Raw genomic sequence first — 24,571 nt, forward strand, 5'->3', positions numbered from 1 at the left:
CATGTTGGTGGAAGTATGGTGTCGATGCTTGTGCACAAGAGGTGCAAAATCTCGTCTCGCTATGCTTCCAGGACATGGACGATCCCAGCTGGCTTCCGTTGATCTGACCACGGTAAATCTGAGTAATTTAGTGGGCTGTCGGCAATCTTCGCAGTCGGGAACTCGAATTGTCCCGCCAGTGCCGCGGAATGCGCCAATCGTCGCTTGTGGTCGCACAAACATTGGGAATTACCTCGTGTCGGACAGTTGATGCGGCCTGCAAGTGCATATACGGCATCGACGTATAGCAGTGGCGAGTCTGCAATGTGCAGCTAGACATTCGTTTGTATGCGAGACTGGTCTGGATTACGGCACGACTGCACGCTTGGACCTACACCTACTTTCACGGCCAGGGCGGGCGGATTACCGTAATACTTGCCTAGATTGGAGAGCGTTTGCATGGCGACGCTGGGGGAAGGCTCTGTGAGATGCAATTGACAGCCGACGCAGAAATTCGAAAGGAAAAGGATATTAGGTGTAAGGACGCGGCCATGTTTTACCCATGATCGGGCATCCTAAAAGGTTTACCGCGACCGCAGCGTGCCGGATCCGAAAAGCTGGAGCCGGGGCCGCCGAATACACACAGTGTAAGAAAAATTTCACCGGGCTGAGGCGAATAAACGGGTCGCAAAAGGCGAAGAAATCGAGAGGACCCGGCGGGGAAGCGGGAGGTACAGTGACGGGAAAGGCATATTCAGCCACGTTTCAAGGGGCGACCTCCGCTAGCACGGGCCCGGCCGCGTATAGTAGTAGTCGGAGGTTTAAAAAAGAGGGTGTCCGCACGCATTTATTAGAGTTCGCCAGTGCTCTCTCCAGAACGCCGTGTACTACCGCTAATATCCTCTCGACGCTGCTCTCATTCGTCCTCTCGCTATCAAAATTCCCAAGGTTGGCCTCTTGATCTCTTCCTCACCCTCGCAGCTGTTCATCGCAACCCCCACCAGCCCTTCAGCCAAGTGTATCACCATCAGTCGTTATAGACGGGCTTAAAATCAGCTGGCAGGTATATCGACCCACAATATCTCGTTTTACGTCTCCGTCTCATCTCGCGACACATTCCCCACCCCAGGATTACCATTGTGCAATTAGGCTTTCGCACTCTCTATTCTAACCGTTTACTCAATCTGTTCTCTGTCGTTCACCGCCCCGGATCAAAAGTATTCGCCACGTATCTTCAACCACTATGAGTACTACTTTGGAAGCTCCTACATCCCCTGCCGATAGTCGCCCGTCCTCTGATGACAAGAAGCAGGCTCCTCCTGCGTTTCTTGACCTGGCGGATTCGGTGAGTGGTTTCGCGCCTATCGCTTCGTCCGTTGCACTCACCCTCGCCCACCACTCTAGGCCGCCAGATATGGCAGTAATATACCTGACGTGACTGCTGTATGTCGCATTCTTGTCCTTCCACGTGCCAGCCGTTGACGGTCACTATCGTCTCAGCGCACCATGAAACGCATGGAGCACGAACGGCAGCGCGCCTTGCAGCGCAGAATGTTCGAGGATCAGATGCGTGCTCTTGAGCAGAAGCAGGCTCGCGAGCTCCTCACCATTCCGCTGGACCCAAATCAGCATTTGGCCGTTTCGGCACCTACCACGCCTCCGCGCGTAAACGCTGTGCTTCATGAGGAGTTATCAGCCGGTTCTGGTTTGTCTCACCTGTCAATGGACGCGGAAGTCCTGTCAAAGGCTGTCGGATCTGCTGCGTCGGACAAGCGTAAGTCCGTCACGTACGCGCCATCCGTCAACCACTCGCCGGAGATACAGACGAACAACATGGGTACCCAGAGCTTTGCCCGTCCCGGTGGTGCCAAGAGCATGCCCGCCAGTCGGCGCACGTCGGCCAGTGAACACGACGAGGAGCTTGCAGGCCATCTGCAGGGTCTTGCTTTGGCTGCAGAACGGGCGGACCGTGTCTCCACCTCATCAGGCTTGATCCCGCAGTCTATTCTACGCTCTAGCAGCGGCCGCTATGGATCCTCCGACAACCAGCACTTTACCACTACGTTCAATGCTGGTATGATGCTTGACGAGCAGCTGGACCAAGAGATGCACAGTGAGTTTATCAGATGAGAAATAGTCAATTGGTCTGACTGATCATACTAGACGCAATGCGCCACTTGCCAACTTCTGATGAGGACAAGTATCCGAATGCTTACTCAAACAAGGTTGGTGTCGTGATCAAGAAATGTGCATATCTGATCGATCATTCTGCAGCTTTCCACGTCGTCAGCAGCGTTGGATCTTGCCCCCCTCTCACAAACCCCTCCCCGCCCGTCCTTCGTCGGGCGTGCTCTGGAGACACGGGAAAAGCCATCCGAGTGGCCCCAATTCAACGGTAATAGCCGTGTTGATGGATTGAACTCGCGCACTGAGCGACGCACCGTCACAAACCCTGCCATGAGCCTGTCTGCAGGCTTGGGTGATCTTTCTGCTAGTACTGGTTCTGTTTCCGGCTCTCCCCTATTGCAGCAGGTGCAAGGGCTCGCACAAGGCCTTTCAGCTTCGCGCAGAGGGTCACCGCTAGGCATAGCTGATGCATTGTCTATCACCACGGCGCGATCGGTACCTGCTACGCCTCTCCCTGGAATACCAAATTCTGCTTCGCACCTAGCCAAGGCACCGGGCACTCCGCTCTCTGGTGACGCGCAAGGTCTGAACGGCATGCTGAGTGCCTCACGCTTGGGCGACGAGAGCGAACTGAACCCTTCTCTGTCGAGGATGTCTGCGAGCCAGTATGACGGCAGTCCTATCACATTCAACTCGATACAGTCGGGCTTGGAAGACGTGCGTGCCTTTGTATCTCGTTTCAATCGCGTGGTTTGATTTATTGATAGCAGCAGTATGGCGTGGACGCCGTTTATGGCCTGAATGGTGGTCTGGACAGTGGCAGGTATGAATCATACGGCTTCGAGGCCAACGGTCGCATCAATAATGTCAACGCCGGCACCGGATCGACTGCGTTGTACAACCATCATGGTTCGAGGTACGGGTTGGCCATCAACGGCAGGCCCGCCGGAGCGGATAGCAAGATGAATGGGTTGCACGGTCCGAAACATAAACGTGGTGATATGGACAGAGAGTGTATGTCGACCTTGGAACACTGTGTTATCAAGTCTAACGTATTGTGGCATCGTTGCAGTCAACAGGTTCGCGGGTACACGTTTAGAGGATCTGGTTGGTGAGATTCCCACGCTCTGCAAGGACCAGCATGGTTGCCGTTATCTCCAGAAGAAATTGGAGGAGGGTATTCCGGAGCACCGTGACATGATCTTTAGGGAGACTTTTGGTCACTTTGCGGATCTCATGACGGGTATGTTTATACCTGATTCGCATTCGGTGCAAAGCGCTAATATTCATGGTCAGATCCATTCGGCAACTACCTCTGCCAGAAACTCCTGGAATACTCCACGGACGACCAGCGTAATGTGATATGCGAGTCGGTCGCGCAAGATCTGGTCAACATCTCTCTCAACATGCATGGTACCCGCGCAGTTCAGAAGATGATTGACTTCCTGTCCACGCGCAGACAGGCAAGTCTGATCCCAGTTCGATTTCACTTATTTCACTTACAAGACGATGGCAGGCTGACCTCAAATACGATGCTCAGATCCATTCCATCATCGTTGCTCTGAGCCTTCATGTTGTAGTGCTTATCAAGGACCTCAACGGGAATCACGTCATCCAGAAGTGCCTCAACAAGTTGGCACCAGAGGATAACCAGGTACGCCTATCTGCCCTGTCCGCCAAGACTGCTGGCTTACTCATCTTGTGAAGTTTATCTATAATGCCGTGGCCGCCAACTGTGTTGAAGTAGCCACGCATCGTCACGGATGCTGTGTCCTACAGCGCTGCGTGGATCACGCCTCGGATCAACAGCGTATCCAGCTGGTCAACGAGATCACGTTCAACGCACTCACGCTCGTCCAGGACCCATATGGCAACTACGTATGTACCTAGCTTATCGTTCTGCACTTGATCCTGATATATCGTGCACATCATCCAGGTTGTGCAGTACATCCTTGATCTCAATGACAACAGATTCAGCGACGCTGTCATTCGGCAGTTCACTGGTAACGTCTGTGCTCTGTCTGTGCAGAAGTTCAGCTCCAACGTGATCGAAAAGGTATGTGTTGATTAGGTTCGGGTGCAGTTTGTGTTTAGTGTTCTGTAGTGCATCCGGGTTGCAGAACATTCGACTCGCAAGATGTTGATTGGGGAGCTCCTGAACCGCACGCGTTTGGAAAAGTTGCTGCGGGACTCTTACGGCAACTATTGTGTGCAGGTGCGTGTTCAAATTTCTCTTGAGAAGCGAGTCGAGCCGACCGTTCCGGTTAGACTGCTCTGGATTACGCAGAGCCAGGTCAGCGAGCGCTCTTGGTTGAGGGGATTCGCCCCGTCCTCCCACTCATCCGCAACACTCCGTACGGCAAGCGCATTCAAAACAAGTTGCAGCGAGAACATATGGACGGTTACAGTGCTGGATTCCACCACAATCAACAGATTGTTACTATGGCCATCGGCAATCAGGGCATGGGTATGGGTCCTACTCATGGCTCTAGTCGCCATATGTCCCATCAGTTGCACCAGGCCGCTGCTCTCGCTGATGCATACACGAATCCTAACGGCATGTACGGCGGGCAAAATTCTCTTACACAGAACCAACTGCATGGAGCGTCGATTCTACAACACCCGATTGACGGCTATGTGATGCAAGGATCTTCGAATCACAGTCCGGGATTGACTCCGCCTCATAGTCATGCGGGCTCGTTCTCTGGTGTTTCTGCGTACGCGGGTGTGAACTCTTTCCCTGCAATCGGCATCACGGACCCCTACCAGAGGTCGTTCGCCTACGGGATGTAAATTTTGCTTCGGGCTCTCCGTCAGGTCTATGATAACTCAAGTCGCTCCCTCTCGAATGCATCGCATCATTAAACCCCTCCCAGCTTCTGTCGAGCGGGATTATACCTATGCCTGTCTATGCTGATTCCGGCCTTCTTGCCATCTCACCTGTTCACTAACCTCCCCACCACCATCCGAACCGCTAATCATCATCGTTTATTAGGCTTCGTCGGCCCGGCATTCTCGAATATATTACCATCCATCACGCATTGTATTTTGCACACCCGCATTTCCCATCTCGCTCCTCTCGCTTTTCCGTTCCATGCCACAGACAGATCTATAAAGACCTTTTCTTGCTTGTCTGCTTGCATTTGTACGGCGTACTTTCTCACTTGTACAGCGTACCTTTTTGCATCCGTCCCCATTCCGAGGCCCGTAATTTGTCTTATTGTATATTGCCGTGCACTATTTGTTTGTCACCCTGTAGTTATTCAGCAATCTCCACATTCCCACGTCTGACCTAGTGAGCTTGAGTGAGAATGACTCGTGAGTAATTGAGTGGTGTCCACACGATGCGTTGCGCTACATGTGACGCGCTCCCTCTTCATGATGACCCTCCTCCCTTCGCGCGTACAAACCAGAAGCTGACATGCCAGACAAAATATGGGTGGCATCACCCCCACCTCAGGAGGATTGGGGAGACGATCCAGATACACAATGGGCCGTCAAGGGCATTGTGAGCGACGATATCGACGCGTTCGGTGCGAAACGGTGCGTGGAGTATCTCAATCGTTGTTCGGGTGTGTTTGACCCACTGTAGCTATGAAGTACGTGCACAGGAATTGATCGCCTCCATCTTTGGCTCAATTTACCCGGTGGCATCCAACAGATCAAGTGGGCAGACTGGCATCGAGAAGATGGCACCAGTACGACATGGGGAAAACACCAACCCGACATGGAGAAGATGATCGAAGAGTGGAACAAAAACCGAGAAAACAATTGGCTGGAAATGGCAAAGGAGTCTTTGGAGATACCAGTAGCACTCGAACCCTCTCAGCAATGGCATGACGCTCTTAACGCCGAGAGAGGGCACGGCTATGCAGAGAAGGATACAGAAGCTCAACGCGTTGGTTTGCGGAAGTATGCTGGTTGGGCTAACATTCGGTGTCCAGGCGACGATGGTGACGGCGACTCCGACGAACCTGCCGTTGGAAGTCGTGCAAGACTTCGTGCTAGGCCGGCTTCAGTGTCTGCATTATCAAATCATGCCGCGCAATCGACATCCAACAGACCAGTACCAGCCTCTCCGGTAAATGTTCTCCGTCATTTTCGTTGATTTTGTCTGCCTAACTACTTCTTGTCAACAGGTGAGCAGGAGTGTAGCATCTCCATTGCCATCGGTTGGCCTCTCCCCCGATCGAAACAAAAGCAATACATTGGCTTCCACTGGAAGCACCCCGCTATCTTCACGCCAGCGTTCCTCTACTGCGAAGGTTTCATCCGCTTCGCCTGCTGTAAATGACATAGCACTGGAGCCTATGAAACGTCCAATGAAGCCCCTCCCCCGACGCATAATATCCCCCTTACCACCCATCGTAGATCGTCGTGCCAAGTTACAGGAGAAATGGTCAAACGTGGCAAGGGGCTTTGGTGCAGCTCCCGTCAGAATTGTCAATGATGTAAACGATGAAGACATCCCGCCTGGCCTGGAAAGTTTCACTTATCGCGAATATTGCTATGTCCAGTACGTGCGACTAGCAGCAGCATTTACGCCCATTCTCATAAACTATCAGCTCCCCGGAAGTCCTAGTCAGTGATATGACTGATTGTGTTGTAAGTTGCGACTGCGAGAACGGCTGTACCAATGCATGGGTATGTGGATGTCAAGATCCATCAGAAATCACGAATGAGTTTGATGAGAGGGAATTTGCGTATGATGATAAGGCTCGACATTTCGCGTCCTTTCCTACGATAGCCTGACGAGTTGCCTGCTTGCAGGGCCTGTTCAAGTTCAACGTCCCCCCTGGAGTTGAGGTGATCGAATGTAATAAGGTTCACGTTTCCGCTCGATGTGATGACATCTTGATTCTGACCTTATGCAGAAATGTTCCTGCTACACTACTAGAAAATGCCCAAACCGTGTGGCACAGACTCCACGCGAGGTTCCAATCGAAATTTTTAGGACACGAGATTGCGGGTGGGGGGTGCGCTGTCCAGTTGATCTTGTCAGAGGAAAAGTGCTCGGAGTATATACTGGGTGAGGAACTCCACTTTTGTTATGCAAGGATCAACATTGATACCGACCGTGCAGGGAGCTTATGTGCAGTGGTTCTCCACTTCACCCTTTCGGATAAGGTGTGCTGATACCACCGGGAGCAGAACACGCCGTCAAGCTCATCAGCGCTCGGACGACCACAAGTCATACATATTCGATCTGGATGTGCATGAGGATGGCAGCGAAGATGCAAAGGGGCTCCATTTTTATTCTGTCGACTCATACATCTACGGTGAGTGTGCTTGGGTCTTTGTCTATCCTCATAGTACAGTATGCTGATTTATTCCTCCGTTTCTCAGGGAACTGGACTCGATTTCTGAAGCAAGTATCGCCTTCTCTTCGCCACTTAACAAACTGATAGGATGCAATTTCAGTCACTCGTGTGAGCCCAATGCGCGTGTATATCCCGTCATCTGGGATACGATACCGGAAGTGCGTTTACCCAGTAGAGTTACTGCCTGGACTCTGATTATCCTCGGTGTGGACATAGGTCAATCAACCATACTTGGCTATCGTAACCACACGAGCAGTTCCTGCGGGAACCGAGCTCACGATAGACTACGACCCGAAAGCCGCCACTTCGTACACAAAAGGCAAAGGCAAGGGCAAAGACCAGATACCCCCAGGAGCAAGGTTCTGCGCGTGCGGCGCCGCTGATTGTCGCGGATGGGTCAGGGTGTGACGTGCAAAACAGCTGAGCATTTTGGGCTCACTTGCTCGTTATCGCTATGCTGTCATGTAGGTTGTTTGCTTTCGTCTGAGGCTGATACCACCCCGTCCAAGTGAGGAGTACGATTGGATACACAACGGCCAGCATGTATGTAAACCACACCACTACAGACATCAGTACAGCAGGAAATCCTAGTAAATCGAAATCAAGAATCGTCATAAACGGTATGTATCGCTAGGCTACATGTTCAGAAAAGTCCCACAATATCATCAGGCGGTAGTGGTGTCTCGCAAAGTAGTACATGGTAGTTCCTCATCGTATGTGCAGCGTCTTCATGATGTTAGCCATCCAGCCTTCACGGTCGTTCTGGTGGTGAAGGTGGTGGTGTCGATGATGTTGATGGCGGTCAAACGAGCCAGGCATTTGCAGGTACTCTGATTCTTCGGACCTGCGCGGGATGATGTCTTCCTCGTCCGGAATCTGCAGCTGCTTCTTCTCCTGCGGCTGTGGCTGCGGTTGTGGATGCGACTGCACGTCGTGCGTCTCCTGCAGCGGCGTCGGCACATGTTGGTGGAGCGGCTCGTGCGCCTCCTCTTCCTCCTCATTCCCCGGTGCATGCGTCGTGTCCGGCTCCTCGGCAGAAGCAGGGACACGCGCAACCTCGTTCTCGCCGCCACCCTTTTGCGCGCCAGCACCATCGGCTCCAGTCAGTACCGCTGCGCGATCGTCGACGTGCCCCTGCGCGGGTGCAGTCACGGTCACATGCTCGTTCTCGCCGGGGCCGTTGAGTGGCGTGCTGCTGCTGCCCGTGCGCTCCTGGTCCTGCTCGTGGTCTTCGTCGTCGCTGTCGATCATGCTCCCGTGCGACTTCCACCCGCCGCTGCTCGCGCGCGAGCCGGACGAGCCGAAGCGGTGCAAGGCGCGCGCACTGTTGATGGCGGCGCGCCAGCGCGCACGCGGGTTGAAGTTCGTGCGCAAACCAGAGAGGTCGTGCTCCGTCGACGGCTCGTGCGTGGTCAACCACTGTATGAAGCAGGCAGGGGGCCAGTCAGTAGGCAGGTGCGAGGGATTGAGGTATGACGTACGTGATCTCGCAGTGCCTCTTCGGCGGTGGGCCGCGCAGCGGGGTCGGGTTTGAGCAGCCGCGTGATGAAGTCCTTTGCTGTAGTGGCGCTGGGTCAGAAGCTGGGAGCACCGTGTCAGGGGCGGGGCGGGATAAAGGTAGACGCACCCTCCTGCGAGACATTAAACCAGTAGCGCTCGTGGAACTCAAACTTCGCTTCGGTCGTCTCGCGGATGAGCTCCTGCATGTCGTCCGATCGGAACGGCGAGTAGCCACATAGCAGGACGTATGTGATTATCCTGTGCGGAAGATCAGACTTCGTGGATTTCTCGCAGGAGCTGTGATGTCATGGGCATACACGCGGACGTACCCGATAGACCAGATATCCACCGCCTTGCCGTGCCCATTGTTGTTGAGCACCTCCGGAGCGACGTATCCGAAACTGCCCGCGAGAGAGTGCAGCTGCTCTTCCGGGGAATGGAGGTGCTTTGCGCTGGATCGATGGCATTGGGGTCAGTGGCGGAAGGTACGATCACGATAGTAGGAGAGAAGAGAAGACACGTGCTCACATCCCGAAGTCGACAATTACGATATCCGAATCCGTCTCAGTTGTTCGGTACAGGATATTCTCGGGCCTAATAACGATAGGACGTTGAGCGAGCACCACAGACACGGAATCGGAGACTTACTTGAGATCACGATGAACGACGTCATGCTCGTGCAGATACTTAATACCCGATAGTACAGATCTGTTATTGCACTTAGCAGCAGTCTCATCACCAAAAGACAAGGGAGTGAATTTGGAACGCCGCACGAGAAACATCCGCAAGAATATCGACCGATGCCCGCTCGATCACAATCTTCGATACTACTTTTGTGGGGTAGCAAAAGGACAAATGGATAGCGGCTCACCGAAGCACAGCGACCGCGTCAGATTCGGTGAATTTGCCTCGCTGAGTGATGCGCTCGAATAACTCGCCACCCTGAGCGAGCTCGAAGGAGAGATAATATTTGGAGCGGGACTCAAACCACTCGTAGAATTTCACCTGGGGAGTGTGATCAAAACACAATATACGATCTGACGTCATAGCAGTAGATGAGGCAGAGAGAATCTGTCATCAGGGGCACGGCGAACGGAGATGCAATCTTGGTGCGTGCCCGATGCAAAGTAGTTCATACCATTCGATAATACTCACAATATTTGGATGGCTCAGGCCCTTCAGTACCTCCATTTCGCTCCAAACGCTGCTTTCGTTCCCTTTCACCTTCTTCTTCGGGATCACTTTGAGCGCGACGTCGATCTTGAGTTCGCTCGGGGCGCTCTTGGTTGGATGGTTTTTGGAGGCAGCTGACAGGAAGGAAGAGATACTGGAGCCAGTGTTGCTGCGTTGCGGCTTGACGGGGAGGGTAGAACTGGGAGTTGGGGCACCGTGGGGATCCGCGGCTGCCCCCTTTTCTGCGATGGATGTTTGACCGGATGGAACGTGCCATGTTGCGCGCTACACGCGCGAGCAGAGGTTTGGAATAAAGATGTTATGATCGTGTGATACAAAGTGAAGGTACAGGGCGCACCATAACCTTGCCAAAGGAGCCTTCGCCGAGCACCTTATGTATTTCATACGCCTTCTTCTTAGAGAACGAAGGGGGCTGCGGAAGCAGAGAGTCTCTGAGAGATATCGCGGGCATCTTGGTCTACCTGCGTTCGCAGATCGAATTAAGTTTGAGAGGGGCGTGACAACACGCCGGTATCACAGTCGCAATGGATGAGAAGTCGGCAACGCGGTGCCAGCAAGTTCGGCTACAACCTAGATGTGAACGAGACGTGAGAACGGGAGAGATAAGTAGCAGCGACGGCTGTCGGAGGGGAGGGGAAGATGGAGGAGCAACGATAGAGAGAGTGGACTCCAAGCTGTGCATCATCATCGCCAAGTATGAACGGAGTGACCGAGGTCCTGAATAGAGATCGACACCACCCTGGGACCTCCAAACACTGTGCGCGGTGAGTGACATTTATTTTCTCCGCACGAAAAGGTTTCTGCGCAGCTGTACGATCGTGTGGGCCATTGCGCGCAATCTGTTTCGTGTACACGATGTGGAATGGTTCATGTAGGAATTTCTCAATATCTCTCAGGAAAATCGGGCCCTTTGAGCCTGTAGCGCATTGACTCATCGGGCAAGTGTCGGGGACATCTCGCTCACCGCGACATAGCCGAGCACTGATAGTTATCGCACAGCCAGACAAATTATCCCATTGACTGAGACTTCGCTGAGCTCGTCGTGTGCAACGGGGCGACGCTTGTAAACCTAACCCTGCAAAGCCCTTGGTCCTAACCTAGGTAGTTGCCGAACGTTCACATGCACGACCATGATCCTAGGGCCGTAGTGCTGCTGCACAACGATGAATTGAGAAGTCTTGCTCAGCGCAAACGTCGACGTTGGCGATGATTCTGCCAGGCGGTTAGACCTGAAACCTCGCCGTGTTTAGCTGATTGACGAAGAGTGGCTCTGCAATAAATTTAAAACGGGAACTCCCAACCTCTGCATTGCGTGCTGGGCATGCAGAAAGGCAGTACTGTGGAAGCTTCGAATCGGAAATTCTGAGGCGCCACACTCGGGACACTTGGCTCCACTCTCAAGGTCCGGTAGCCACTCACTAGGTACAATGAGATGAATCCATACATGCTTATCCTATGAGCGTCATTGAGCATCGAAATGTTTCGAACGGCGAGGTCCCACCCGAGGAGCGAAAGCCTCTGCACTGATTCGATGCTTCGCCTGCGGCAATGATGTTGTAATCATATTGTGTTCGGGCCGTTTCGATTGTTGGCTCCTTCGCCAACGTGTCGAGAACCGAGAGATTGCACGCCCACCAGTAAAGATCCCTTCGGTGGTTCCTGAATAAATATACACAACTCAAATACTGTCCGGCAGCCCTGAAAACATTTCACCTAAATCATAACGGACTCGGCGTGGTCCCTTGGCGTCACGTGTGTGTATAATGCTTCACGGAACGGATACATCACTCTGAACACCGGGATCATACCGGGGTCATCTAATCTCGACGCAATTCTGGCCGAGATAGGAAGATAGAGTTTGCTATTGTACGTGCAACGTGGGGTTGCGCGAGGGTTGCATAGAGAGGTGGATGTGATACCCACGAGCAAAAGGTCAGTGGCAATGAGCATCGACGAAGCCGGCACACTCACCTGGCATGCGTTCATCCAATGAGAGCAGCTGCGGAGGATTTGGCCAGGATTTCGGAATGCCGCCAGCCACACAAGGCGGCACAAGGAGATATAAGCATCCGCCGAGGGCATGGACCTCGCGTGCGGTTGGAGATCCAGATCTTGAAAGCGGGTGGTTCTGAAATTTCGGACGCGGTCCTATAAAACACCCTGCCAACCCAGCCTCTGCTTCTTCAACATCCAGCGCCCACCGCTCTCACCCATAACAACCCTCACAGGCACTGATCACGTCTGACTTCGTATCACTCACCTCGTTCATCCATACCCACTCCTACTCCCTACTCAGATTCACCCTCGGACACAGCGACAATGTCTAGATACCCATCCCGTAACACCCAACGCGCGCTGGTCTTTGAGTCGGTGTCCCCAATGTCGCCGCTCTCCCCTTTCACGCCGTCCTCGTCAACGTCCTCATACTCCCTAGGGCCACACGACGCCACTCAGCGGTCATCGCCTTCGAGCGCGGCCTCTCCTCTCCCATCGACCCCCGGGAGTACATATGAAGAGGCCACAACGAAGAAACGCGCGACTGCTCGCCGTTCCGGGCCCGCAAGGTCCAAGAACCCCATCCCGAGGCCACCAAACTGCTTCATACTCTTCCGCACGGACTGGTGCCACAGGCTGGAAGGCCAGGTCGAGCGCAGCCACAAACAGATCAGCAGAATCGCTGGAAAGGCGTGGAAACGGATGTCGGAGACGCAGAAGGTGGTCTGGCGGGAGCGCGCGAGAATCATCAAGGAGGAGCACAAGCGGTGCTACCCTGACTACAAGTTCGCGCCCGTCCAGCGCAAGCAGAAACCCAAGAAGCGCAACGTGAAGCACAACTCCCCCGCAGAGATGGCCCGCTGCGAGCAGCTCGCGCACCTCCTCGCTGAGGGTAAGGACGGGGATGAGCTCGAGCTGGAGGTGCGAAAGCTCGACCAGACCATCCATGCGGAGGAGAAAAGGCTCAAGGAGGAAGAAGAGTCGAGGAAGGGCTATTCCACTGGCGTGTTCGACCCCGCCCTGTGGAACGCCCGGATTCAGGAAGATTCGGCGACCCCGACCTTCGAGTCCATCTCAAGAGACGTGCCCGGCTTTCGCAGCCCACTGCTGCCTCCGTGCGGGGCCATTGAGGAGAAGAGCGACCCGATGGCCGCGCTCTCCACCCAAATGCCAGAGACGTGGCCCGACTTTGAGGTTCCCGAGCTGGCACAGCTGGTATGCACCAGTTATATTGCCTTTCATCTTTTTTCCAATGTATTAACAAGCTCGCCACAGGCACCCATGAAGGGAGCAGGTTCCTTCAAACCAGTAGACGTGCCACAATGGCATACTCCTGCCATGCACGTGTACCCGAACGCTGGGCCCTCCTCACCGTTCGATCACCATGCGTTTGACGCGCTCCCGGGGATGGACCTGTTTGCCTTGTCGTCCAACGTCAGTGCGTCCACATCGACAGGGCTCACCGACAAATACGCCAACACCACGGTCGGGCTCGACCTTAACTCCTGGCCGTTCGAGATGCCTGCCACAAGCCCGCAGAGTCCAGGATACCAGCTAGCTCCGGCCAGCAACATCACGACCGGTGCGCTGGGCATTGCAGGCCCTGCGAACATCTCACGAATAGCGGTGAGCGCACCTGTCCCGGGAGACCACGCATTCTCAGAGTTCGCGTTCCAAGCCCCCGGGAACGCCACTACGGGCCTGAGCCAGAGCGCGGACGTATCTTTCGGGGCCGGGTTCGACAGGTTATTCTTCGACCTTGACTACGTGCCGAATTGGGCTGCGCAATCTTTTGGGTCCTTCTGGCCATGAGGACTGCACCGAGGGCGAAATGGCCCTTTCAGAGACATTCAGGCTGCGGACACCTAGGGCAAGCGCGTGGTACCTATGCCCTTTCTCTTGCTCTGGTGTTTCCGTTTATTACACCCATGCGCTCTCAGGGACGCCCGAGAGGTGGTGCTCCCTGGAGAGCATTGGGTGTGGTAGCCGTCTGCGCGGGACTGGCAGGTCCCGCGTTGCTTACTTGCAATGCTGTGTGATGCTTTCACGTTAATCGAATATCTAAAGTTTTCGCGATCTCCTACCAAGTTCTTTCTTATTGCTTTGATGTATTCTCTCAGTTCTTTTTGCTACCTCCGCATCGGATTTCTTACCTCGTCAGATTTCTTACCTTCTCATCGTACTCGTTCCGAATAGCTAACTTGTTCAAGTTTGCACATAGTAGCGGTGAGTCAGGAGCTGCGCCGTCACTGCAAAGAAGTCCGATGCAGGTGAGTGCCTGCTGTTCTGTCTGGAGGCGTCCTGTCAAGCTGTTGCCAAGTGAGTAAGCGCCTGTCGCGTACCGTCACGGGGAGTCACACAAATATGTGCATAATTTGTCACAGGCTTCGAGAGACGGATTGATTGGCAACTGAGAAAGACACACTCAGACCGTACGGTGGACAGGCGTGAGTTGTTACATCGTATACCAAAATATACTAACTTCTCACTTTTAACTTGAACATCCAGCTTCGAGGAATAAATACAGTCAGTATATAACAAACAGACGTGAGTCGTCGGACTGAAGGCCTACTATCGTGGACCCGGATATGCCAAATGTCCCAGAAGTGCCAAATTTTTTCCTGCGGCTCTATTCTCTTACCTGATCACTTCAAAATTGCAGAGGTAGAAGCCTGTGTGCCTACTCTTGATGCTCTAAATTTTTGGTAAGTATGTGTGGCCCGCTCGGATCCCAAAAAATTCGCAATCACAGGACTGTACTTGGCTGGTGCCACACAGCGGCATCTCTCTACGATGGTCAACATTGCTCTAAAAAATACAGAAAAACCACCTGTTGTATTCTACGTGCCATATCAACATCATATGGGGTGCCGGAGACTATCGCGCCAGGTGTTGCGCGGCGGGACCAGAAGTGCCAAACTTTTGGCATATCCGGGTCAACGATAGTAATATCTTGCTTTGAGCATACCTGCCGCTTCCAGATCAGCTAGTTACCAACTGTATCCAATTCGGCGATATTATCGCAGATCCCCCAGCATTCAAACGTTCACCCTTCCACCCCCGGTCTGATCTCCGCAAACACCCCTACCCCCCGTGCCCCGAGTGCAGTCGCGCACGCGACAGCGGTCGCACCGGCAGCACGCATTCGGCGTGCTCCTGGGGCGTCGAGCACACCGCCGACGCCGATGATACCCACGTTGCGCACGGCAGCGCTGGGGTGCGCCGCAAGTGCACGCGAGAGCGCGAAGACCGTGCCGAGCGCGAGGGGATGAATCAGCGCGCCGCCGAGCCCGCCGAGCCCGGGGGGCAGCGCGGGGGCCAGCGCGGCAGTGGGGGACGTGGGCTCGAACTCAGACTGGACCTGCGAGGCGAAGAGGAGGCTCGAGCCGAGCGTGTTCGTGCAGGTGAGGAAGGCGAAGGGGCTGAGCGGACCCTCACCAGCAGAAGTGTAGGTAAACTCATGGAGGCACGCGACGATGCCCGTCGCTGCGCTCGGATCCGGATACGGCGGGAGCTTGAGGCCGAGCGCGAGGGAGAGGTCCGCACGTGCAAAGGCCCCTAGGACGGCGAGCAGTGGCGCAAGCGTGTGGAGCGCATACGACGGCGGAGGCTTGCCCGGAATATTTGGGCATGAGGTATTGAGTTCGACCGCCAGCAGTGCCGCGGGGTCGTCCTCTGCGTCCGCATAGCCGTTCATGGCCCCGTCGCGCGCGAGCGCGGCGCGCAGCCGTGAACGCAGTGCCTGGATTTGCGTGAGCATCGTGGTAAGCTCTGCGGGGAGCGCGGAGGTGATGCTGAGGATGAAAGGCTTGCGGTGCGGACGAGTGGGGGAGGCGGGCGCGGTGAGCAACGCGTAGATCCACTCGAGGTACGTCCCAAGCGGATGCGGGGAGTAACCATACGTGTTGAGCGTCGAGAGCCCGTCCGTGGTGAACACGACCTGTCAGGAGTAGCCATTTGTAAGCTTACACAGGGTCGGATGGCGAGAGTGAAGCAAGTCGGAACGCACCCCGATTCCCGGGCCCTCCTCAAACCCATCCAGCGTCGCCGTGCGCGTGGTGACTGCGCCCGTAGAGGGACACTCGTACAGCTCGCGCAGCTGTTCGAGGTCGGACGCCCACGCGCACGAGCTATTCAGGAGCGGTGGGTCGATCTTGAGTGTATGCAGCCGTACCATGTCACCTAGAGACTATAACAATATACACAACGCCGCACGGTTTCTGGCGAAAGCTAGGCAAGATAATTCTGGTTGAGATAGATGGAGTTGAATGCTAGTGAGAAGGAGGGGCTGAAAGACAGCGTTATAAGTAACAGAGGCGATAGCGATAGCGGCTTCCGGAACGCGAAGAGCCGTCTGACTCTCAGAGATTCGGACATCTTATCGGCGTGGATGTTGAACGAAAAGCTGAGAGCGTATCGTGATCATTGGGGTGGAGGCAAGACGCGACCGGCACCAGATAGCCAGACGCCCGTCGTCCAAGACACTAGTGACCTGGATAACGTACAGCACGAGAAAAGTCACAGGACGACCCACACAATAGCCCGAGCAACTTTAATGTGCCGCCTGCGCAAGGTCGCGTTGCGCGTGCGAGATTCATCGGAGTACGGTAACACAGTAGAGTTGCAACATACCTTTTGCTCAGAATTTCGATCTCCTCGCCGATTCGTTCCCTTTCTGTACTACCTGTGTTTTATTGCCGACGCAGTTACATCATCTTGAATCTTCTTCTGCAAGGTACCGAGCTACTCCTCATCTCAAGTTGTCTCTCCATTCTCTCTCTGAGCACATACACCAACTCTACCTGTGCACGACGCGGGCGCCACGCGACGCGGTCACGAGTTCCACACATGGGAACGCCTTCGGATCCTGTACGCGTGTGAGATCGTTTCCCTGCGGTCCACCGAAACTCGATTAAACCTGGGTACTGGGTTATCATTCGAAAAGAAGGAGGAGGACGACTTCAAAACTTAGCACATGCTTATGTAAGCACGAATCATGTGACATGTTTTATGATACCTACCCAAATTTGAGCACACTCGAGCTCAGAATATCAAGCCAGCGAGACTCGGAATTTGCAGACGCGTGAATCCGTGCTATGTATGCTCCTCTCTCAATTGCGCTCTCGCAAAAGATGACCATTCCCCGCAGTTGACGTCGACGCGGCGTGCAATCCCAGGTGAACCGCATTATTTACCCCCGGTTTTTTGTTTTTGCTTTCCAGAATAAAAGTACTTCGAAGGCCGCTCGTGCACCCTCTGGAGAGTGCACGCTGACGTATCAAACCTGCTATCGACTCGGAGAACAGAGTGTCCTCGCTTCGTTGTGTTCCGATTGCAACGCGAGGAAGCTAGGACATGCTGTCTTACCGTGGACTCCATCAGGCTCGACAGAGCACTCCTTGTGGCGGATACCGCGAGGAATATCGAGGTACGAGCTTCTGTGGTCCCAGTCGTAATTGCTGTATGTCCTTTCCGCGGCACGCGTCCCCCGGACTAGAGATGCTGTTACTAGTCTTCGGCGTCGTGGAGGACTCCCTGCTCCCGACGCTGTCCTGCACGCGACAATTTGTGAGTCCAACGTCTGATCTATCTATGCACGCTGCTGATGAACCGTGAGATGGACAGGGACGGGGCCGTGATGTTGAAATTACGGGATCGCCGGAGCCATCTTGCGCCGAGCATGCCCAAAGCTGCCCATCTGACGCGCCTCCATACGTGCGCTCTCGTACGCCTACGTTTCCATGCCGACGTCGGCCTGTTGGGCGAGCTCGCACACACTGCGTCTTTCACGGAAATTTTTTGGGTCTGCCTTCTCCGCGTCCTTTGGAGCGTACGAAGTTCTGGCGTCCAAGCCGTGCCGGCTACGCGACAATGTCGTGGTAAGTTAAGGACAGCTCTGGTGCGGAGTCTGCCAACGCTCGCCCTGATACTAATTTCTGTTGTGCCTTTCCAGTTCTGGTGCATTTCGAGCTTGAATGCGACGCCGGAGCTCGGCTTAGGGCATGCATTGCCCTTGAGCTTGAGCTTGAAGCCTTTAAGGCATTATTTGAGACCGTGAAATGCGCGTGTACTTGCATCGTGTACGAGTACTGTGCGTACAGCGACTGCGGGTACTACGGCTACGCCATCTACTTCACAGCTATCCCATCTATTTGCTCAGGACATGAGCGCTGCTGTTGCGGGTGGGGACTGATACCAAGATGTGCCCACGCTGCTGAGCGTTCTGGTTCTGGACAGCCTGAGATTGTGTTTCTAGAGCTCACAGGCAAGTGCATTAATGTTTGTGTTTCGTGGTCAACTCTGTCCTGACACCCACACTCCCGTGTGTAGGAGCTGGTGATGCATCAATACCTATTAACTCGGCGCCAACGTCCGGTGCAGCATCAATACGTGTTACAAGATGACGTGCTTATAGAAGCGTCGCAAGGGACTGACACTGCGCAGGGACATCGTACGGGGACGCTCGCGCCATTGGCAGCCTGATGCAGCGGCTGTCGCATCTTCGCCCAGTGCCACTGGCCATAGGACGTCAATTCGTTTGAAATGCGGAGTGCCCAGCGCGCTGAGCATTCCTCTGTGTTCCGCGTGGAGACTTGGAGAACAGTGACAAGAAGAATGGTATGAAAATAATTGGCGAATAATTAGAAGAATACGTCGGAAGGACCAGGATGAGAAGCTCAATTGAAGAAGGATGAAGGAAGTGGAAGCACGAGAGACAGTCGGAGAAGCTGAGAGAGGGAATATTGCAGATAGGAGCCGAGGATCAAAGCTGCTCGGCATCGGCGGCAGACGAGACCCGCGAAGGGATAGAGACAGCCATTAAGCTGCGAAGGAAGACGTCGGCCGGAAAAGGCAAGTGTCGTCTACATGAACTTATGAGCTCTACAGATCCTCGCCCGCTGTCACATCCTCGACGTGCTCTGTTGATGTCTCTTTGTGTGCGAGCGCTCCCTCTCTCTCTCTTTAACCACCACCTTCTCGACATATCCTCCTCACTGCCATGCCTTCCCACCCCTCCAAACCGCTCCCATCCTCCCGCCTGACCCCCTTCTCCCTCCAGGAATTCAACGACCTCGTCTGTGCCGCGTTCAACCTCCATTCCCCCCAACGCCGCCTCGCCTTGTCCTCCACCTCACCCTATATTCGCGATTCTCTCTACCACGCATCCTCTCCTGCCCTTCTATCTGTATCCAGCTGCTTCGAGAGCGACACCGAAGACGAGGACGGAGACACTACCCACCCACCACCTGCCGTACATAGCCGCACACCCAGCGCTCGCTCTTCCTCCTACACTGCCTCTCCCTCTTCGTCCCCGCGTCGCAAACCGCGCTCCAGTTCCAGCGCTCGCGCCGCGCTCAACGTCTTCAAACGCGTCCGAACACGCGCCTCGGCTCTCGTCCTTCGTTCCACTAACCTCAACACGCCACGTCCCTCTACCGCCGCCTCCGCTTCCGAGTCTTCTACGCGCACCGTCCGTCCCCACCGCCCCTCCTCGACCGTCTTCCAATCACGTCCATCTACTCCATCCACGCGTCCCACCTCGCCATTTCCCTTCGGCCCATCCATACCCAGTTCAACCTTGACCGGCCCTTCGCCCGCCGAGGTACACGCGTCATTTATTAAACTCTCGCCAAGACGTGTACCCCTTAGGCCGTACATCGCCGGTAGCGCTGCCATCGAAAGCCTTCCATCCTTCTTTGAGGATACAGGCTACGCGCGGGCGCGAACGCCCTCCTACAGCCGCCCAGCTACCCCACTCCTACGCGGGGCCGGCTTACTACCGCTTCGCATCCACTCGCGGCTTCCGCCGCTCCGCAAGATGAAGAGCACCAGCCTCTTCGGCAGAGCGACCGCTACCCTCGGTGCGAACTCGGGCAGGAAGACGGCTCTGTCGTCGCCGCCTGTGCCGTGGACGCAGGAGGACGCGTCTGCGGATCATGCAGGGCGGTGCCCGTCGCCGTACACGTGTCCGCGCGACCCGCCTCCAGTTCCTGTACCAGTGTGTGCATCATCAAGTGTGGCAGGGCGGCAAGAGCGTGAGGAAGAAGAAATACAGCCACCGGCATATGTGTTCGAGAGAAGGGGTAGCGCGACGAGTACTTGTACCACGGTAAGTTTACCCTCGTTTCCTCCTCCCGTCTCTCTTCCTTGCGGTGCATACATTCCCCATTCTCCCTGGAAGCGGTATGATTCCAGATGCGCTTTCTGGCATTCTAAACAACCTTCGTTACGAATGCGGTGGTACGCTTCCGAGAGAAGCGATTGCAGGTCCGGGCACGTGACCCGTACCTGTCCCCATTCATTTATTTGCACTTATAAGTCCGCTCCAATTGGCCTAATCCCCCTTCCCACCTTTACCCTTCCTATATGGTCCTTGTCACTGATACTGACATCTCCCCTGCAGGCAAGCACCAAGTCTACGATGAGTCTTAGCGAGCGCCTTGTAAATTTGATTCCCCTTCCACTGCGCCCGCGTTCACGCTCCAAACTTAACCTCAGCATTCTCTCTGCCGACTCCTCTCCCGCAGGCTCCGCTTCCTCTACGCGCTCTACGGATACATGGTCCCCCGTCACGCCCACTGGTGTATTCGCATTTCCTCCCGTTCCCGAGTCGTACGAACCGACACTTTATGGCAGCCGTACGTCCCTCGCCACCGTGGACCCTGAGTTGAATATACTCGAAGACGAGGATCTATATGCGCTCTCAATTGGCCGTGTCCTTACACCCGAGCCGGACCCGTTCGCTAAAGGGGACATCGCTTTGCCCTCACATGCCCTCGGTTTCAACTTTGACGCGACGCCCCGTGCTATTATACCACCTGCAGACCCATTCTCGTCTCCAGGAACGTGGACGCGTCCGTGGATGCGCGATTCGCACGCGTATATCCACGAGCCTTGGGCGAGCGACGTGGACGCAGATGCGAGAGGGCGCGCGAGCTGGAATGCACGTCTGTCCTCTGCCCTGCCTCCTGATCCCGCATATAGCTTCCCTCTACGTTCCCCATCCCCTCCATATACCTTTCCCTCACCCGTGCCCGCACCGCGTTCCCTCCGGCACAATTTGAGTATCAGGACGTCTGCCACCGGTGCTCTCCCACCGTCGGCGTGGTCGCCCTGCAGTTCCGCCTTTTCTACGTCGTCTGCGTCATCCTCGAGTGCTAGCATTCGCAGCCGTGGCAGCGCCGATATCAGGAGCGTGAGCATCCCGCGGTCACCTTCGGTATCGTCACTTGCACGCTCGCTCCCTGGCTCGCCTCTTGACGCCGCTTTTTCCGTCGCGCCGCTACCCCCTCCTCACCGTCCTCTCCCCGACATTCCCCGCACAGAATCGCCACCACCGGTCCCACCTAAGGACGTGTCCGTGGGTCGTAAGGAAGCGCACAGAGTGGACCACATCGATACTTCGCCTTCACGAGCAAGTAAGATACGCGCCTCTCTTCCAGCTTCCCCACCTGAGTCGCCTGTGTCTCCGCGAAGCCGTGCGTCGCTTCCTGTACCAATGTCGCCCCGCTCGTGGGTGTCAAGCTCAAGTCGGAGCTCGCGTCGGTCAGAGCGTCCGCCGTCGCCGTTCCCGCTTATGAGGGCATTGACGCATGGGTCCGAGTCAAGGGCATCGCCGAGACGCGGCTCGGCTGGTGGCAAGAGCCTTGCGAATCCGGCGTCTTGTGCCGTGCAGGAGGATGAAGTCAAGGGCTGGCACGACACCGAGCTGAGCGTGGAGGTCTGTATTCTCTCAAAATCTTGCGCATACAAGGACTGATTTGCTTGGTGCGTGATAGGACCGTTCTGGGGTTTTGTCACCGTTGTCGGGGGCTAGCTCCGGTCTCCCGATGCATGCGCCTAATTCCTTAGCCGGCTCGACGGCGACTCTGAACGCCGCAGCGATGATCCACCCTGGCCTTTCCGCACTGTCGTCCGCTAATGGCCCTGACTCGCTGCAAGCGAATCCGGAGAGCAACCCGCTCAGTGTTCAGTCTCTCCTTCGCCATGCGCACAACCGTTACTCCTCTACGACCGATACCGAGGGGGATGACAGTGATAGTTGGGACCACGGCACGATGCATACCGCACGCACGACCGTGTCGAGCATGTTTTACAGTGCGCGGTCGAGTATGAAGTCGGTGGACACCGAGGGTGGCAGTTTGTGATTTGTTGCACTCATATTGAGGAGACCTGGATTCGGATTCTTCGTGCTCTGCCGGTGTTGTGGTTTTTACAATAACTGTCCCCGTTTGCATCCGTCCGCTCGTTCGTCTCAGGCTGCTTATATTTGCTCTGTTGGAAAGGCCGCAAAACGCAGCCCCATACGCTCGTTTACAGTTATTGGATTTTTAACTCCTTAGAATACACGCATCGCCTCGTCGACTTTTGTTGTAGTCAATACAGTTCGTATCGTATATCCGCTCGCTGTTCCCGGCTTTATTGTGGTACACGTATAACACGAGTAGATTCTATTTGTTATAGGACAGGTAGTGTCAGTGAGCCGGGAATAGTGGGAGGCATTGCCGTAGGCCTAGATATGTATGACGGACACGGGACAAACCGAGGTAGCCGCAAGATTATATACATCAGAATGGTTTTGTTAGGCTCATAGATACAGCCTCTAGTTACCCTGAGGAAGACAGTCGTTCCTTTGTAATAGAGGCTGAGATCATTATCGATGACCCGCTGAGAAGTCGCCCGTGGGAAACCGGACTTTGAATGATGCCGACGGCAATTTGACGCACGAATCTTTAGCGCTCAAGTCGCGTGCAGCCACAGGCGCGAAGCAAACAGCTCATGACGCGATCGATCCACCTGCAGACGATGCCCATGGCGACGTCGCTGTATTTTCCAATGTACAGATGTGTTCTCAACCTATCCTTCAGTCTTTCCCAGATGTCCTAGCCTGCATTCTTGTCACGGTGTGATCAGTGCATCAAAGCCATTCTGAAAAGTGTTCAGCTGCAGGTATGATAGACATAGAAAATAACATGGATTGCAGCTGCATAGCATACATGCATAAGTTCACGAACGAAGCGAGTAGATACGACATTGACATCTCTGCCATCTTGCTGCCACCAACGCCTTTTGGGAATTATAGTTCAGTGCCGATGACGCAGCCGTCCCTTCCCGGGCCTCCCGGTGTCTGGCACGTAGCTCAAAAACTCCCACGGGGGACTTCTCAGTGGGCTCCCGGATAATGATCCTAGACTATGGTTTTGTTGTATTGGTAGGGTAGCTCGTACTGTGTAGCTCGGACGAGCTCGAGGGGTTAATTATTTATTTAGATGTTGCCGCTACTACATAGTCTCGTGACCAGACGTTCACGTGCGACTTACCGAAAACGGACAGAAAGAGAGGGTCGCACAGCAGAACGTCTGGTGAAAGTCGTATAGAGGGGGGGGGGGTATGTAACGCCCTCCTGGCTGTAGCTCCCGCGCAGCGCGTGTCACGCTGGTCATCCCGCGTGTACCTGCACATCTCCTGCCTCCTGCTGATAAATATTGTTCATGTATGCAACCATATATGCACCCCGAACCCTATTCTAGCCATCAATGGCCCGTGAATGTGCCGCGTTCGAGTTCGCATGTCTCGAGTTTTGGCTGAGGTCACGCCCGTGTGACATACCCCCCCCCTTCTATACGAAAGTCACCAGACGTTATGACGACCCTCCACACAGATCCTAAAAAGGGTCGAATCTCAGAACGGCTGGTTACGAGACTAGCTACTACAGACCTGGATACCGAAGCAGATACGCCGAATTAGGAAGGCGCTTAGGATCGCGATGATGATCTTTTCTTTCTTGAAGTTTCACTCAAGGTCGCCCTTCTTCAATATGTCGCGAATGAAAAGCAGTGAATGACCCACTTGGAATCTCTAGCTTGGAGAGACGGTCTTTGCTCATTGATGAAGCCGTGTGAGCTTTAGCCGAATATATGAGGTTCAAAGAAAACGACATTGTCGTCTGGTACTACTTCAAGTAGGCCTAATTTTAAGAGACAAAACACAGATCACATTATGACTTAACACTGTCTGTACCGGGAGGAATGATGGTGCAGTAGGAAGGCTCCCAACCACTGTCAAGAGTTAAACTAACGCACTCGTGTCCTTGATCAGACGTCCACCCGAGCACTTGTGCTAAGTCCTAGCTAGGTTGATATAAAGGGTTTGGTTGTCCAGAAGAACCTTGTACCGCTCGACGGAGCGACAAAAAGCACGTCACCACTGCCACTCGAGTTATGATGCGCGAACACTCTGCATAGGTGGGGACGGTGTGTTATGCCCAGTCTCGTAATCATACGCCGAAACATCGCTGTGATAAGAGGGTAAGTGATAGCTCGCGCAAGCAATGGCAAAAGGCCGACCGGGTGACGAACACAGATGGTCGGATGAGCTGCGGGAGACGAAGGCGTGAAAAGTTTAAGTGATCTTAACATCTTCCTCACGTACACATATTCCTACTATGCTCCCCG

The 24,571-nt window shown here is 54.6% G+C and overlaps 6 protein-coding genes across 6 annotated transcripts; 4 read left to right on the forward strand and 2 right to left on the reverse strand.

Annotated features, from left to right (window-relative positions):
• Positions 1–1,222: 1,222 nt before the first annotated feature.
• SCP_0114180 (hypothetical protein) lies at positions 1,223–4,899 on the forward strand (the record flags this gene model as incomplete). The annotated part of the gene is made up of 13 exons (XM_027753641.1): positions 1,223–1,324; positions 1,384–1,422; positions 1,480–2,092; positions 2,143–2,204; positions 2,254–2,823; positions 2,874–3,120; positions 3,179–3,349; positions 3,403–3,569; positions 3,623–3,760; positions 3,814–3,984; positions 4,043–4,162; positions 4,211–4,321; positions 4,375–4,899. 13 exons carry the CDS (start codon positions 1,223–1,225, stop codon positions 4,897–4,899), a joined length of 3,036 nt encoding a protein of 1,011 aa, XP_027609442.1.
• Positions 4,900–5,417: 518 nt separating this feature from the next.
• On the forward strand, positions 5,418–7,835 carry SCP_0114190 (Histone-lysine N-methyltransferase, H3 lysine-9 specific; the record flags this gene model as incomplete). The annotated part of the gene is made up of 13 exons (XM_027753642.1): positions 5,418–5,424; positions 5,523–5,649; positions 5,699–5,705; positions 5,768–6,187; positions 6,246–6,622; positions 6,672–6,822; positions 6,877–6,930; positions 6,981–7,135; positions 7,190–7,198; positions 7,258–7,385; positions 7,453–7,474; positions 7,528–7,585; positions 7,644–7,835. 13 exons carry the CDS (start codon positions 5,418–5,420, stop codon positions 7,833–7,835), a joined length of 1,707 nt encoding a protein of 568 aa, XP_027609443.1.
• A 300-nt stretch (positions 7,836–8,135) lies between these two features.
• Positions 8,136–10,572, reverse strand: SCP_0114200 (Pkinase-domain-containing protein; the record flags this gene model as incomplete). The annotated part of the gene is made up of 9 exons (XM_027753643.1): positions 8,136–8,846; positions 8,909–8,985; positions 9,055–9,185; positions 9,257–9,379; positions 9,456–9,521; positions 9,576–9,635; positions 9,799–9,932; positions 10,083–10,385; positions 10,459–10,572. The coding sequence occupies 9 exons, from the start codon at positions 10,570–10,572 to the stop codon at positions 8,136–8,138; spliced, it is 1,719 nt and encodes a 572-aa protein (XP_027609444.1).
• Positions 10,573–12,440: 1,868 nt separating this feature from the next.
• Positions 12,441–13,928, forward strand: SCP_0114210 (hypothetical protein; the record flags this gene model as incomplete). The annotated part of the gene is made up of 2 exons (XM_027753644.1): positions 12,441–13,331; positions 13,392–13,928. 2 exons carry the CDS (start codon positions 12,441–12,443, stop codon positions 13,926–13,928), a joined length of 1,428 nt encoding a protein of 475 aa, XP_027609445.1.
• Positions 13,929–15,162: 1,234 nt separating this feature from the next.
• SCP_0114220 (hypothetical protein) lies at positions 15,163–16,293 on the reverse strand (the record flags this gene model as incomplete). Its single annotated transcript, XM_027753645.1, has 2 exons — positions 15,163–16,056; positions 16,126–16,293. 2 exons carry the CDS (start codon positions 16,291–16,293, stop codon positions 15,163–15,165), a joined length of 1,062 nt encoding a protein of 353 aa, XP_027609446.1.
• Positions 16,294–19,116: 2,823 nt separating this feature from the next.
• On the forward strand, positions 19,117–22,264 carry SCP_0114230 (hypothetical protein; the record flags this gene model as incomplete). The annotated part of the gene is made up of 3 exons (XM_027753646.1): positions 19,117–20,226; positions 20,521–21,837; positions 21,896–22,264. 3 exons carry the CDS (start codon positions 19,117–19,119, stop codon positions 22,262–22,264), a joined length of 2,796 nt encoding a protein of 931 aa, XP_027609447.1.
• Positions 22,265–24,571: the final 2,307 nt, after the last annotated feature.

The sequence above is a fragment of the Sparassis crispa genome (genome assembly GCF_003851025.1).
Source record: "Sparassis crispa DNA, contig_000000F, whole genome shotgun sequence".
NCBI classification, from domain to species: domain Eukaryota; kingdom Fungi; phylum Basidiomycota; class Agaricomycetes; order Polyporales; family Sparassidaceae; genus Sparassis; species Sparassis crispa.